At 36.5% G+C, this 16,689-nt stretch overlaps 1 protein-coding gene across 1 annotated transcript in view; it reads right to left on the reverse strand.

The window, feature by feature from the left end:
- The window catches only part of dync2h1 (dynein cytoplasmic 2 heavy chain 1), a 437,107-nt gene that overhangs the window by 371,706 nt on the left and 48,712 nt on the right, over nucleotides 1–16,689 (reverse strand). Inside the window, exons 8-14 of the mRNA XM_061925863.1 lie at nucleotides 12,045–12,179; nucleotides 9,373–9,486; nucleotides 9,202–9,313; nucleotides 9,010–9,134; nucleotides 3,915–4,090; nucleotides 3,656–3,851; nucleotides 3,489–3,584 (exon numbers count right to left, since the gene is read on the reverse strand). Of these exons, the coding sequence (XP_061781847.1) occupies nucleotides 3,489–3,584; nucleotides 3,656–3,851; nucleotides 3,915–4,090; nucleotides 9,010–9,134; nucleotides 9,202–9,313; nucleotides 9,373–9,486; nucleotides 12,045–12,179 (954 nt within the window). The remainder of the gene's footprint in view (nucleotides 1–3,488; nucleotides 3,585–3,655; nucleotides 3,852–3,914; nucleotides 4,091–9,009; nucleotides 9,135–9,201; nucleotides 9,314–9,372; nucleotides 9,487–12,044; nucleotides 12,180–16,689) is intronic.

A 16,689-nucleotide genomic window follows, 5' to 3' on the forward strand; every position in this document is an offset into this window, starting at 1 on the left:
TGGTTATTTGCAAAAATAAAATACGTTTCTCAGTGTGAACATGAAATATCTTGTCTTTGCAGTCTATTCAATTGAATTTAAGTTGAAAAGAATTTGCAAATCATTGTATTTTCTTTTTATTTACCATTTAAACAACGCAACAACTTCACTGATTTAGGGTTTTGTATGTTTTGTAAGAAATTATTCAATATATTATAATTTTTTTTGGTGCAAAATAACACTTTGTGAGGTTCAAACACTGATGAAATCTATTAAACAGACAAAGAAGCAATGAGGAGAAACGCCTAGACCTGTACCCTTGTACAAGATTGTACGCCTCCTCTTTTATTTGGACTTTCCCTGATTAAATGGCAACAGCTGTTTCTAAGGGTCGGGGGTCGTAAACAGCCATCGCCTTTGATTACAACAGTTCAAAGAAAAGGTCGTAAAACGGTTCAAAGAAAAGGTCGCCTGGAGGGGAGTCTGGTCCTGCTTCCTAATCGCTTTGTAGATCTCGGGTCAAGACAATATCTTTGTTGATTAGAATGCATGAAAGAAACAGAACACCTTCATGTTGCTTCCCATCCTACAAAGTGGAGTTTTACAGGCCTTCTTCTTGGTAGGATCAAAGACAGCTTTTGTCTTCTCGCTGGGAACTCATTGAAACACAAAGTTGTGTGATAACTTAGATACAATTATTTTAAGAAATTTTTTTTTGTTTTATAATTTAGTGGGTGCGGCTTATATACCGGTGCGCTCTACAGCCATTTAGGGGAAACCCTGAATTTCCTAGTGTCATCAGTCCGGAGGTTGGGTCTTGGGCGCAGTTGGGTGTTCCAACAGGACAATGACCTCAAACTTGGGCTGGGCGATATGGCTTTTTTTTTAAATATCGCGATATTTTAAGGCCATATCGCGATACACTTGATGCATATAATCACAGCAGTATGATGATTCTATGTGTCTACTTTAAAACCTTCTTCTTCATACTGCATTAATATATGCTACTTTTAAACTTTCATGCAGAGAAGGAAATCACAACTAAAAAAAAAAAATCACTATTTTTTTCATACGGTTGTTGATCTGGAAATGTTTGCCTCGGCATTTTGATGGTGTGGACGTGTGGCACCAAACGGAGATGTTGACGTGCGGAGTACGTAAATATTGTTTTTAATATTGTTGTGGAAACATGTTTGTTGTTTAAATGTGCAATTAAATAAAGTGGATTGGATTGGAGTGAGCACTCTTCATTCACTAGCAGGGGACTTTTCAAACGATGCTACATATTAGCAGTAGGCTACTACTACTTTTTATAGCAACGCTTTCGCCCCACACTTGACAAATGACGGTTGTCTGTTCGACATCTTCCCGCTTGAAGCCGAGCCACCGCCAGACGATGGACCCACTGTTGTTTTTCTTGGGAATTAATTATTCCTTCATTTGTTACCTTCTTTCGCTCGTAGTACCACTAGCATCACAGCTAACGTTAGCCGTGCTGCTACCTCTCTGCTCAAGGAGGGCGTACACGTATGTGACGTATGACGCATACTTGCCAACCCTCCCGAATTTTCCGGGAGACTCCCAAAATTCAACGCCTCTCCCGAAAACCTCCCGGGACAAATATTCTCCCGAAAATCTCCCGATTTTCAGCCGGAGCTGGAGGCCACGCCCCCTCTGTGAGGACAGCCTTTTTTCACGACGGGAGGACAACAAAGTGACAAGAACGAAATCATCCAGACTAGAGACAAATTGTAATATTATGTTTATCTTACCTAAAAAAATAAATATATTTATTAATTTAAAAAAAAAAAAAAAAAATGTTTACTATATTTTGCTAAAAACATCAAAATTAATTGTATTTTTATTTGTATTTTTTCTGACTCCTTATTACATCCAGCCATAGAATTAAAATAAACATATTTGAAATAATTAATTTTATATTATCATAATAATTCATTTAAAATGACCATATTTAAATATTAAAATAATTGCTTGTTTATCAACAACTTTAGCATTTTATTCATTACATTTTGAAGCTCTCAGAAGCCAAGTTATGTTATATTCCTTAATATTTATTTATGCAAGTTTGAAGTATCAATTATCCAAACACAGTTTTGTTTGCATATTTTCAGGATGTATATATATATATATATATATATATATATATATATATATATATATATATATTAGAGAGGCGCGGATAGGCAATTATTTCATCCGCAACCGCATCAGAAAGTCGTCAACCATCCGCCATCCACCCGATGTAACATTTAATCAGAACCACACCCGCCCGCACCCGCCCGTTGTTATATATCTAATATAGACGATGCAAGGCATTAGTGAGGTTATAAAGCTTTTGCCTGTTAAAGAAAGAAGACTGATCCAATACAGGACAGACATTCGCGTGCCACGCTGTCACGACCCAGACGCACACCAGTGCGCAATCATATGGGAGCCGCGCTGAGCGCATCTCGCTGCCGGCGACGGCCGGGTATGGGCCCGACGCTCCAGCGCCATCCATTTTCAAGGCTAGTTGATTCGGCAGGTGGGTTGTTACACACTCCTTAGCAGGTTCCGACTTCCATGGCCACCGTCCTGCTGTCTATATCAACCAGGGTGAGCCCCACCCCTTTCGTGAGCGCACTGCGCGCGGAGTGACCCCTGTTACGCGCCCCCGGCAACAGGGGTGGCGGGCAGGTAAGCTGCGCGGGCGGAGCGCGCGGAGTGACCCCTGTTACGAGCCCCCGGCCACGGGGGTGGCGGGCAGGTAAGCTGCTTACCTGCTGCGCGTGACGCCGGCCGCGGCGAAGGCGGACGAGGCGGGGTGTCGGTGCGGTGGTGACCCTGGACGTGCGTCGGGCCCTTCTCGCGGATCGCCTCAGCTACGGCTCCCGGTGGGGCCCTCTCGGGGGAAGGGGCCTTGGTCCCGGACCCCGGCGAGGCGTCCCTTCTCCGCTCCGTAAAAGTGTCCATCTCTTTTTTTTTCTTCTTCTGTTGTGGCATATGCTGCAGGTGCCTGCTCGTTTTTCGTATGTTGGTAACAACATTTAACTATGTATATATATTTACCAATTGGTTTAACTGCCACCCGCCTGAATCTATTTAAAATCTAATTTTTTTTTATTTCAACCGCCCGACCCGACCCGCGGATAAAATCAAAAAAAATTTTATTTCAACCGCCCGATCCGCGGATAATCCGCGGACTCCGCGGTTGTGTCCGCAAACCGCGCATCTCTAATATATATATATATATGAAATACTTGACTTGGTGAATTGTAGCTGTCAATATACTCCCCCCCTCTTAACCACATATATATATATATATATATATATATATATATATATATATATATATATATATATATATATATATATATATATCTTAACCACACCCCCAACCACGCCCCCCGCCCCACCCCCAAACACGCCCCCCCCCACCCCCCACCCCCCACCTCCCGAAATCGGAGGTCTCAAGGTTGGCAAGTATGCTGTAGAACCAGGCACAGTACCTTGATGACTTGTTCAAAGGCCAAAGCCAGAGTGAGCATCATTGGTCTCTGAGAGGGGATCATCTGTTGGTCGATGGTGTTGTAGAAGTTGGCCACCTGCAACGTGGCACAACTACGTTACTTTGTGAACACCAGATGCTGAAAAAAAAAAACCAAAAACCTGTCACCTGTTTGAGGACAATGGCCTGCCTGTGGAATTTGTCTGCAGTATTAGCAGCCAGCTGAATCTTGGCAGGAATAGCAAAGCCCAGAGCGGAGAGCTGCCTGACCTCCCTGAGCAGACTGACCAGTCGGTCTGAATAATGGATCTTCAGCCGGCCATCGCCGTGGTCCAGTTCCATCACTCGATCGCTGGCCTGCAGACTAAAAGCCAGACAGCTGGTGTACATTGTCATACCGCACAAGTTGAGAAGATAGCCGGCGCACCTGAGTCCGGACTTTGGATCGGCCAAACCGGACAAGACGTCTCTGGACCAGTCTTCAAACTGCTCCTCCTCGTATGCCCTCAGGACCTCCAGCAGGTCATCGCAGAAGCGCAGGTAGCTTTTGAAGCCTGACAGGTCCGACAGCAAAGCCTCGGAAATGCGCACGCAGTCTTCCACCTGGTGGAGATAAAGGTGAGTGCACAGGACGGCAAACAGGAAGTGAATTCCTTGTCAAACCAAATGTCTAAAAAACTGCTGTACTGAGAACAAGTGAATCAAACAGTAGAAGGACACAAGAGGATACATTTGATTTACAACCTCACAGCTGCCACCATTTGGTGTTTGCAGTTCTGTGTGGACGTGTAAAACTCAACTATATAACTGTATCTATGTAACTGTATAACTAATTATATAACTGTAACTATATAACTGTAACTATATAACTAACTATGTATGTAACTGTAACTTTATAACTGTAACTATACAACTGTATCTATATAACTAACTATATAACTGTAACTATATAACTAACTATATATGTAACTGTAACTTTATAACTGTAACTATATAACTGTAACGATACAACTGTATCTATATAACTAACTATATAATTGTAACTTTATAACTGTAACTATATAACTGTAACTATATAACTAACTATATAACTGTAACTTTATAACTGTATCTATATAACTAACTATATAACTGTAACTATATAACTAACTATATAACTGTAGCAATATAACTAACTATATAACTGTAACTTTATAACTGTAACTATATAACTGTAACTATATAACTGTATCTATATAACTAACTATATAACTGTAACTATATAACTGTAACTATATAACTAACTATATAACTGTAACTTTATAACTAACTTTATAACTGTAACTATATAACTGTAACTATATAACTGTAACTATATAACTGTAACTATATAACTAACTTTATAACTAACTATATAACTGTAACTTTATAACTGTAACTATATAACTAAAACGATATAACTATCTATTTAACTAACTATATAACTGTAACTATATAACTGTAACTATATAACTATAACTATATAACTATCTATTTAACTAACTATATAACTGTAACTATATAACTAACTATATAACTGTAACTTGATAACTGTAACTTGATAACTGTAACTATATAACTGTATCTATATAACTAACTATATAACTATAACTATATAACTGTATCTATATAACTAACTATATAACTGTAACTATATAACTGACTATATAAATAACTATAACTGTAACTTTATAACTGTAACTATATAAATGTATCTATATACCTAACTATATAACTGTAACTATATAACTGTAACTATATAACTGACTATATAACTAACTATATAACTGTAACTATATAACTATAACTAACTATATAACTGTAACTTTATAACTGTAACTTTATAACTGCAACTTTATAACTGCAACTATATAACTGTATCTATATAACTAACTATATAACTGTATCTATATAACTAACTATATAACTAACTATAACTATATAAATGTATCTATATAACTAACTATATAACTGTAACTTTATAACTGTAACTATATAACTGTAACTATATAACTGTATCTATATAACTAACTATATAACTGTAACTTTATAACTGTAACTTTATAACTGTAACTATATAACTATATATATATAACTAACTATATAACTGTAACTATATAACTGTAACTATATAACTAACTATATAATTGTAACTTTATAACTGTAACTATATAACTGTATCTATATAACTAACTATATAACTGTAACTTTATAACTGTAACTTTATAACTGTAACTATATAACTGTATCTATATAACTAACTATATAACTGTAACTTTATAACTGTAACTATATAACTGTATCTATATAACTAACTATATAACTGTAACTTTATAACTGTAACTTTATAACTGTAATTATATAACTGTATCTATATAACTAACTATATAACTGTAACTATATAACTGTATCTATATAACTAACTATATAACTGTAACTATATAACTGTGACTATACAACTGACTATATAACTAACTCTATAACTATAACTCTATAACTAACTATATAACTGTAACTATTTAGCTATATAACTGACTATATAACTTTTAGCTAATTTTGTATGTTTTAACTTATAAATTATGATTTTTGATAAATGGCGCAATTTTCAAAGTATGCTAACTTCTCTTATAGTACGTTTCATGCTAGCTTTCTAGCTAATTCTGTATGTTGACACCTACAAATGGTGCGTTTTGATACTTAGTGCCATGTAACTTGTCCTATGTCATAATTATATATCATAAATATTTCTGTGTGAGTAATTCATTTAGCAACGTATATATCTGCGACTTATAGTCAGGTGCGGCTTATATATTGAAACAACTTGTTTTCTTCTCAAAGTTAGTGGGTGTGGCTTGTATAGCGGAGCGCTCTATAGTCCATATGTATTGAATATACTTTGACACAAATAAAATATTTAAAAAAAAATAATTAAACCATTAAATTTGTATTTTTTTAATCGATTGTTGTTTTTTTTAATCGATGAAGAATCGTTACAAATAAAAATCGCAACATTTTTGATACACCTATGACAGGGGTCGGCAACCTTTACCAGTCAAAGAGCCATTTTGGCCAGTTTCACAAATCAAATAAAACACAATTTATTTTGAAATTTAAAATGAAATGACACTACATACAAAGTTTTTTTTTTTTACTTTGTGTTATGTATAAACCAAAGGTTCCGAGTTTTGCATGAATGGCGCTTGACAGCGTCATGTTTGTCAAACTCCCAATTTTCCCAACATTCTACGGAATTGAAAACAACAATTCTAACGAACGTGCCGTGATGGTACAGAATTTATCACCCACTCTCATCCAGCGTGCCGGCCCAGCTACACGTGGTATGGAAATTGTGTCTGCTCACGTAAGTGACAGCAAGGCATAGTTGGTCAACGACCACACAGGTTACACTGACGGTGGCGGTATAAACTTCAACACTCTTACTAATAATGCGCCACACTGTGAACCCACACCAAACAAGAATGACAAACACATTTCGGGAGAACATCTGCACCTTAACACAACATAAACACAACAGAACAAATACCCAGAATCCCATGCAGCCCTGACTCTTCCGGGCTACATTATACACCCCCGCTACCAAACCCCGCCCACATCAACCGACCCACGGAAGGGGGGTGGGGGGGGGGTGTGTGTGTAATGTAGCCCGGAAGAGTCAGGGCTGCATGGGATTCTGGGTGTTTGTTCTGTTGTGTTTATGTTGTGTTAAGGTGCAGATGTTCTCCCGAAATGTGTTTGTCATTCTTGTTTGGTTTTGGTTCAAAGTGTGGCGCATTATTAGTAAGAATGTTAAAGTTATTTTATATGGTCACCGTCAGTGTAACCTGTGTGGCTGTTGACCAACTATGCCTTGCTGTCGCTTACGTGTACAAGTAGTAAATGTATTCAACATAAGACTGGGCTGACATTCTGTTTGTACAGATTGTAGAGGATGCTGAATGCTGTATCATCATGGCGCGCTCTTATTATTATTGTAAGGGTGAAAATCGAAGTACCGTATTTTCCGCACTATAAGGCGCACCTAAAAACCACAATTTTTCTCAAAAGCTGACAGTGCGCCTTATAACCCGGTGCGCTTTATTACGATTCATACTTTCATTTTCATAAAGTTTCGATCTCGCAACTTCGGTAAACAGCCGCCATCTTTTTTCCCGGTAGAACAGGAAGCGCTTCTTCTTCTACGCAAGCAACCGCCAAGGAAAGCACCCGCCCCCATAGAACAGGAAGCGCTTCTTCTTCTACTGTAAGCAACCACCCGCCCCCGGAAGAAGAAGAAAAAACGCGTGGATATTACCGTACGTTTCATTTCCTGTTTACATCTGTAAAGACCACAAAATGGCTCCTACTCAGCGACAAGGATCCGGTTCATAAAAAGACGCAATCTCTCCATCCGCACACGGATTACTACCGTATTTCACAGCAACTGATATTCCTGTGAACCGCACTGTGGAACGGGAGCACGTACGGTGAATATTCGCACCACAGGGAATGAGAAGTCATCCTTCACTGTGGTTCTAGCTTGCCATGCTAACTTCCACCCATGGTGATATTCAAAAGGAAGACCTTGCCAAAAGAGACCTTTCCAGCCGGCGTCATCATAAAAGCTAACTCGAAGGGATGGATGGATGAAGAAAAGATGAGCGAGTGGTTAAGGGAAGTTTACGCGAAGAGGCCGGGTGGCTTTTTTCACACAGCTCCGAAGGCGAACACACCTTCACTAAGACGGGCAGACAGCGCCGGACGACATACGCCAACATTTGCCAGTGGATCGTAAATGCCTGGGCAGATATTTCGGTCACAACTGTGGTCCGAGCTTTCCGGAAGGCAGGATTCACAGAACTGCTGCACAACAACAGCGACACTGAATCCGATGACTTCGACGAGACGGAGCCGGCCATTTTTGGATCCCACGCTTGCGCAACTTTTCAATTCGGACACCGAAGACGAAGAATTCGAAGGATTTACGAATGAAGAATAACTTCAGAAGGTGAGCGCTATGTTTATTTTGTGTGTTGTGACATTAACGTTCGAGCAACATTATGTTGCTATTGCTCTACACCATTTTGAATTTTACTATGTTTGTGATTGCACATTTGCGTACATTTTGGGACAGAGTTGTTAGAACGCTGGTTTTCAATATATTATTAAAGTTTGACTGAACTATCTGACTGTTTTTTTGACATTCCCTTTAGCGCAGCGTAGGCGCGGCTTATAATCCGGGGCGGCTTATTGGTGGACAAAGTTATGAAATATGTAATTCATTGAAGGTGCGGCTAATAATCCGGTGCGCCTTATAGTGCGGAAAATACGGTATATCAATCCCGGTAGTTTTATGCGAGAGGCTCTTCCGGGAAAATTGGGAGGGTAGGCGAGTGTGCAGCTGAGCCGCATCAGAGTGAGCAAAGAGCCGCGGGTTGCCGACCCCTGACCTATGACGAAGCGTATTATTATTTTTATTCTTTCGATTTTCACTGTTTTCAGGCTACCTTATGAATGATGTGCTGCACCCAGACTATTTTGTTGACCACGTCAGAGAGGTTCCTGCTCACGAGTGGTCCAGACTTCTCTCCTGGACTTCCATGGCAGCGACTCTCAAAGTCTGTCTTCAGGCCTGCGATGAGAGGTGTATATACGACAGGTGACACAACAACAGCATGAAGTTGACAGCGTAATAATACCTTTGTTGTAGTCCAGTAGTCTGGCCAGCAGAGTGTCCCTCTCGGACTGCAGCTCATGTCTGACAGTGGAGCGTCGGATTAACTCTTTGTGCTTCTGGAACACCTGCAGCAACTAGGAAGTAAGAAAAGCAGGTAAGCAAAGGTCAACATTGTGTTGATGTGTTCCAGTACCTGCTGAGGGTTGTCTTGCACGTCTGCAATGTAGCTCTTCAGTCGGCCTGCCACCTCCCGCTCTGACGGAGCCATCATGCGCTCAAACTGAGCCACCGCTGCTCTCCACAGGGGCTGGAAGGACAACATCTACTTTTACTAAATGAATAGGAATGATGGCTTCTCACGTCTCTCTCTCAGAGTCTAGAAGAGAGCTTTTACAAGTCTAATCCACTATTTCTATGGGCCTGCTGCTAAGCAAGCACATGGTAACGTTTTTTTGGCTAGCTTTTTAGCAAATTTTGTACGTTTAATCATTGGCGTTGTTAGGCCTATTTTAGGGGGGCTCAAGCCCACCTAAATAATTTGGTGTTATATATGTATATAAATGATATATTATTATATTTTTTTTACAAATACAGGTAAAAGCCAGTAAATTAGAATATTTTGAAAAACTTGATTTATTTCAGTAATTGCATTCAAAAGGTGTAACTTGTACATTATATTTATTCATTGCACACAGACTGATGCATTCAAATGTTTATTTCATTTAATTTTGATGATTTGAAGTGGCAACAAATGAAAATCCAAAATTCCGTGTGTCACAAAATTAGAATATTACTTAAGGCTAATACAAAAAAGGGATTTTTAGAAATGTTGGCCAACTGAAAAGTATGAAAATGAAAAATATGAGCATGTACAATACTCAATACTTGGTTGGAGCTCCTTTTGCCTCAATTACTGCGTTAATGCGGCGTGGCATGGAGTCGATGAGTTTCTGGCACTGCTCAGGTGTTATGAGAGCCCAGGTTGCTCTGATAGTGGCCTTCAACTCTTCTACGTTTTTGGGTCTGGCATTCTGCATCTTCCTTTTCACAATACCCCACAGATTTTCTATGGGGCTAAGGTCAGGGGAGTTGGCGGGCCAATTTAGAACAGAAATACCATGGTCCGTAAACCAGGCACGGGTAGATTTTGCGCTGTGTGCAGGCGCCAAGTCCTGTTGGAACTTGAAATCTCCATCTCCATAGAGCAGGTCAGCAGCAGGAAGCATGAAGTGCTCTAAAACTTGCTGGTAGACGGCTGCGTTGACCCTGGATCTCAGGAAACAGAGTGGACCGACACCAGCAGATGACATGGCACCCCAAACCATCACTGATGGTGGAAACTTTACACTAGACTTCAGGCAACGTGGATCCTGTGCCTCTCCTGTCTTCCTCCAGACTCTGGGACCTCGATTTCCAAAGGAAATTTGCTTTTGTCAGAAAACATGACTTTGGACCACTCAGCAGCAGTCCAGCTGGTGTCGGTCCACTCTGTTTCCTGAGATCCAGGGTCAACGCAGCCGTCTACCAGCAAGTTTTAGAGCACTTCATGCCTCCTACCGGTCGGACGTGCCCGAAACACCTCCCCAGGGAGGCGTTCGGGTGGCATCCTGACCAGATGCCCGAACCACCTCATCTGGCTCCTCTCGATATGGAGGAGCAGCGGCTTTACTTTGAGCTCCCCCCGAATGACAGAGCTTCTCACCCTATCTCTAAGGGAGAGCCCCGCCACCCGGCGGAGGAAACTCATTTCGGCCGCTTGTACCCGTGATCTTGTCCTTTCGGTCATGACCCAAAGCTCATGACCATAGGTGAGGATGGGAACGTAGATCGACCGGTAAATCGAGAGCCCTGCCTTCTGGCTCAGCTCCTTCTTCACCACAACGGATCGATACAACGGATCTAATTTACTGGCTTTTACCTGTATGTATATATATATATATATATATATACAGGTAAAAGCCAGTAAATTACAATATTTTGAAAAACTTGATTTATTTCAGTAATTGCAGAAATAGTAATTAGAACAGAAATACCATGGTCCGTAAACCAGGCACGGGTAGATTTTGCGCTGTGTGCAGGCGCCAAGTCCTGTTGGAACTTGAAATCTCCATCTCCATAAAGCAGGTCAGCAGCAGGAAGCATGAAGTGCTCTAAAACTTGCTGGTAGACGGCTGCGTTGACCCTGGATCTCAGGAAACAGAGTGGACCGACACCAGCAGATGACATGGCACCCCAAACCATCACCCAACCATGCAAATTTTGCATTTCCTTTGGAAATCGAGGTCCCAGAGTCTGGAGGAAGTCAGGAGAGGCACAGGATCCACGTTGCCTGAAGTCTAGTGTAAAGTTTCCACCATCAGTGATGGTTTGGGGTGCCATGTCATCTGCTGGTGTCGGTCCACTCTGTTTCCTGAGATCCAGACACTTAGGACTAAAACTGGACAAAAGTATTGGGACACTTCGGACTACCGCTAAACAAACGTATTGGGACACTTAAGACTACAACTGGACAAAAGTATTGGGACACTTACGACGAAAACTGGACAAAAGTATTGGGACACTTCGCACTAAAAGTAGACTAAAGTATTGGGACACTTCGGACTACCACTGGACAAAAGTATTAGGACACTTACACTGGACAAAAGTATTGGGACACTAGGGACTAAAACTTGACAAAAGTATTGGGACACTTAGGACAAGCACCTGCCAAATACGCGGGCCCGACCAACGCTGCTTGCAGCTTTAATTTTTTAATAGTATTTGTAGAATGTGCCACAGGCCTTTGAAAAACTGGCCCCCAAGCCACACGTTGGACACCCCTGCTCTAACCCACTGCAGATGAACATAAAAAGGGATGAAGGTCACCTCAGTGTAGGGGTTGTATTGGAGAGGGCTGAGGCCGGAGAAAGGTTCAAACACACAGTCGGAAGACAGGGCCTGCTGCTTTCCTCCTGGTAACAAACGCAGTAACTTCTCGTGGAAAATACGCAGCGACAACACCTGATGAGTACAGACAAAAACATTACGCATGTACAGATAGATGAAGCGTACTATTTACCGGGATTGTATAAATTAAGAATTGTCATGTCTGTGTAATCATGTTTTGTTTTAAGTCATGTTTTGTTTAGTTTCTGGCTTTTCACTCCCTTGTCTTGTTTGCATGATTACCCATTAGTTTCACCTGTTCCACGTTTGGACTCATTGTGCACTCTTGTTTGTCACCATAGCAACCGTTAGTTTTCACCTGTCACGTCAAGCACCTGTTTCACGTTTTGAGTCACGCACCTGCTTTCACTAATCATGTCCATAGTATTTAAGTTCATTCATTTTCTGTTGTTCGTCCTGACGACATCACCACATTTATGCTCTGTCCATTCTTTCCATGTCCATTCCTCAAGCAACTATTTTTGTCCAAGCCAAGTAAGTTTTTGTTCCATGTTTATAGTCTTTTTGGTTTCATAGTTTGTTCTCCGCCATTGTGCGTGTTTTTTCGTTTGTACTTTTTTGCTATAGTCTTTTGGTTTCATAGTTTATTCTCCGCCTCTGTGCGCGCTTTTTGTTTATTCCTTTTTTTTGATAGTTTAAATAGATCATGTACCTTCATTCCCGTCTCGCCCGTACCAACTTTCCGTTGCATCCCGGAAAAGCACACACCCAAGACCAAGTCATGACAAGAATGTCCATTAATTTGAATCAAATTTGAATAGAGCTTACAGGAAGTAGAATAGCAAATCAGATTTGAATGAACTGGAAATTCCTAGAAGTTTGAATTGATAATTTTGGTGTTTTGTATGCAGTATTTAAGAGTAATATTATTAAAATTGCCGTATTTTTCCGGAGCATAAGTCGCTCCGGAGTATAAGTCGCACCGGCCGAAAATGCATAATAAAGAAGGGAAAAAACATATATAAGTCGCACTGGAGTATAAGTCGCATTTTTGGAGGAAATGTATTTGATAAAAGCCAACACCAAGAATAGACATTTGAAAGGCAATTTAAAATAAATAAAGAATAGTGAACAACATGCTGAATAAGTGTACGTTATATGAGGCATAAATAACCAACTGGTATGTTAACGTAACATATTATGGTAAGAGTCATTCAAATAACTCACACAATAATACTACTATTAATAATAATAATAATAATAATAAATAGATGATTTTGTTGTGTAGAATCTTATATGTGAAAATGTTTGGACATTCACACAATTATATAATAATAATAATAATAATAATAATAATAATAATAATAAATAGATGATTTTGTGGTGTACAATCTTATATGTGAGAATGCTTGGACATTCACACAACAATAATAATAATAATAATAATAATAATAATAATAAATAGATGATTTTTAGGTGCCGAATCTTATATGTGAGAATGTCTGGACATGCACACACTAATAATAATAATAATAATAATAATAATAATAATAATAACAATAGATAGATGATTTTGTGGTGTAGAATCTTATATGTGAGAATGCTTGGACATTCACACAATAAGACTACTACTACTAATAATAATTATAATAATAATAATAATAATAATAAATAGATTTTGCTGTGTAGAATCTTATATGTGAAAATGTTTGGACATTCACACAATGATATAATAATAATAATAATAATAATAATAATAAATACATTATTTTTGGGTATAAAATCTTATATGCGAGAATGTTTGAACATTGACACAATAATAATAATAATAATAGATAGATGATTTTGTGGTGTAGAATCGTTAATGTGTGAATGTTTGGACATTCACACAATAATAATAATAATAATAATAATAATTATTATTATTATTATTATAATAATAATAATAATAATAATAATAATAATAAATAGATGATTTTGTGGTGTACAATCTTATATGTGAGAATGCTTGGACATTCACACAATAATAATAATAATAATAATAATAATAATAAATAGATGATTTTTAGGTGCCGAATCTTATATGTGAGAATGTCTGGACATGCACACACTAATAATAATAATAATAATAATAATAATAATAATAATAATAATAATAATAATAAATAGATGATTTTGTGGTGTAGAATCTTATATGTGAGAATGCTTGGACATTCACACAATAATACTACTACTACTACTACTACTAATAATAATAATAAATAGATTTTGTTGTGTAGAATCTTATATGTGAAAATGTTTGGACATTCACACAATTATATAATAATAACAATAATAATAAATACATTATTTTTGGGTATAAAATCTTATATGCGAGAATGTTTGAACATTGACACAATAATAATAATAATAATAGATAGATGATTTTGTGGTGTAGAATCGTTAATGTGTGAATGTTTGGACATTCACACAATAATAATAATAATAATAATAATAATAATAATAATAATAACAATAATAATAATAATAATAATAATAATAAATAGATGATTTTGTGGTGTACAATCTTATATGTGAGAATGCTTGGACATTCACACAACAATAATAATAATAATAATAATAATAATAATAAATAGATGATTTTTAGGTGCCGAATCTTATATGTGAGAATGTCTGGACATGCACACACTAATAATAATAATAATAATAATAATAATAATAATAATAATAATAATAAATAGATGATTTTGTGGTGTAGAATCTTGTATGTGAGAATGCTTGGACATTCACACAATAATACTACTATTAATAATAATAATAATAAATAGATTTTGTTGTGTAGACTCTTATATGTGAGAATGTTTGGACATTCACACAATGATATAATAATAATAATATTAATAATATTAATAATATTAATAATAATAATAATAATAATAATAATAATAATAATAATAATAAATGGATGGTTTTGTGGTGTGTGGCACACAAAAATAATAATAATATTAATAATAAATAGATGATTTTTGGGTGCGCTTTTTCTCAAGTGACTCAAATCTAAGTTACATTTAAAGCAGTGTGGGTGACACTGGGAGCAGGTGGGTAAAGTGTCTTGCCCATGGACACAACGGCAGTGACTAGGATGGCGGAAGCGGGGATCGAACCTGCAACCCTCAAGTTGCAGGTTACCAACCGAGCTATACCGCCCCAATAATACTACTACTACTACTACTAATAATAATAATAAATAGATTATTTTGTTGTGTATAATCTTATATGTGAGAATGTTTGGACATTCACACAATTATATTATAATAATAATAGTAATAATAATAACAATAATAATAAATGGATGGTTTTGTGGTGTAGAATCTTATATGTGAGAATGCTTGGACATTCACACACTAATAATAATAATAATAATAATAATAATAAATAGATGATTTTGTGGTGTAGAATCTTGTATGTGAGAATGCTTGGACATTCACAAAATACTATTACTAATAATAATAATAATAAATAGATTTTGTTGTGTAGAATCTTATATGTGAGAATGTTTGGACATTCACACAATGATATAATAATAATAATATTAATAATATTAATAATAATAATAATAATAATAATAAATACATTATTTTTGGGTATAAAATCTTATATGTGAGAATGTTTGAACATTGACACAATAATAATAATAATAATAATAATAATAATAATAGATAGATAATTTTGTGGTGTAGAATCGTATATGTGTGAATGTTTGGACATTCACACAATAATAATAAAAATAATAATAATTATTATTATAATAATAATAATAATAATAATAATAATAAATAGATGATTTTGTGGTGTACAATCTTATATGTGAGAATGCTTGGACATTCACACAATAATAATAATAATAATAATAATAAATAGATGATTTTTAGGTGACGAATCTTATATGTGAGAATGTCTGGACATGCACACACTAATAATAATAATAATAATAATAATAATAATAATAATAATAATAATAATAATAAATAGATGATTTTGTGGTGTAGAATCTTGTATGTGAGAATGCTTGGACATTCACACAATAATACTACTATTAATAATAATAATAATAAATAGATTTTGTTGTGTAGACTCTTATATGTGAGAATGTTTGGACATTCACACAATGATACAATAATAATAATAATAATAATAATAATAATAATAAATACATTATTTTTGGGTATAAAATCTTATATGTGAGAATGTTTGAACATTGACACAATAATAATAATAATAATAATAATAATAAATAGATGATTTTGTGGTGTAGAATTGTATATGTGAGAATGTTTGAACATTGACACAATAATAATAATAATAAATAGATGATTTTGTGGTGTAGAATTGTATATGTGTGAATGTTTGGACATTCACACAATAATAGTAATTATTGTTATTATTATAATAATAATAATAATAATAATAATAATGATGATAAATACATTATTTTTGGTGTAGAATCTTATATGTGAGAATGTTTGGACATTCACACAATGATTATTGTTATTTTGATTATGATAAAATACTTTAAAATTTGTGGAATTTGTGTTTAATTTTAGAGTTTTTTAGTTATTTTTTT

The sequence above is a fragment of the Nerophis lumbriciformis genome, linkage group LG30 (genome assembly GCF_033978685.3).
Source record: "Nerophis lumbriciformis linkage group LG30, RoL_Nlum_v2.1, whole genome shotgun sequence".
Lineage (NCBI taxonomy): Eukaryota > Metazoa > Chordata > Actinopteri > Syngnathiformes > Syngnathidae > Nerophis > Nerophis lumbriciformis.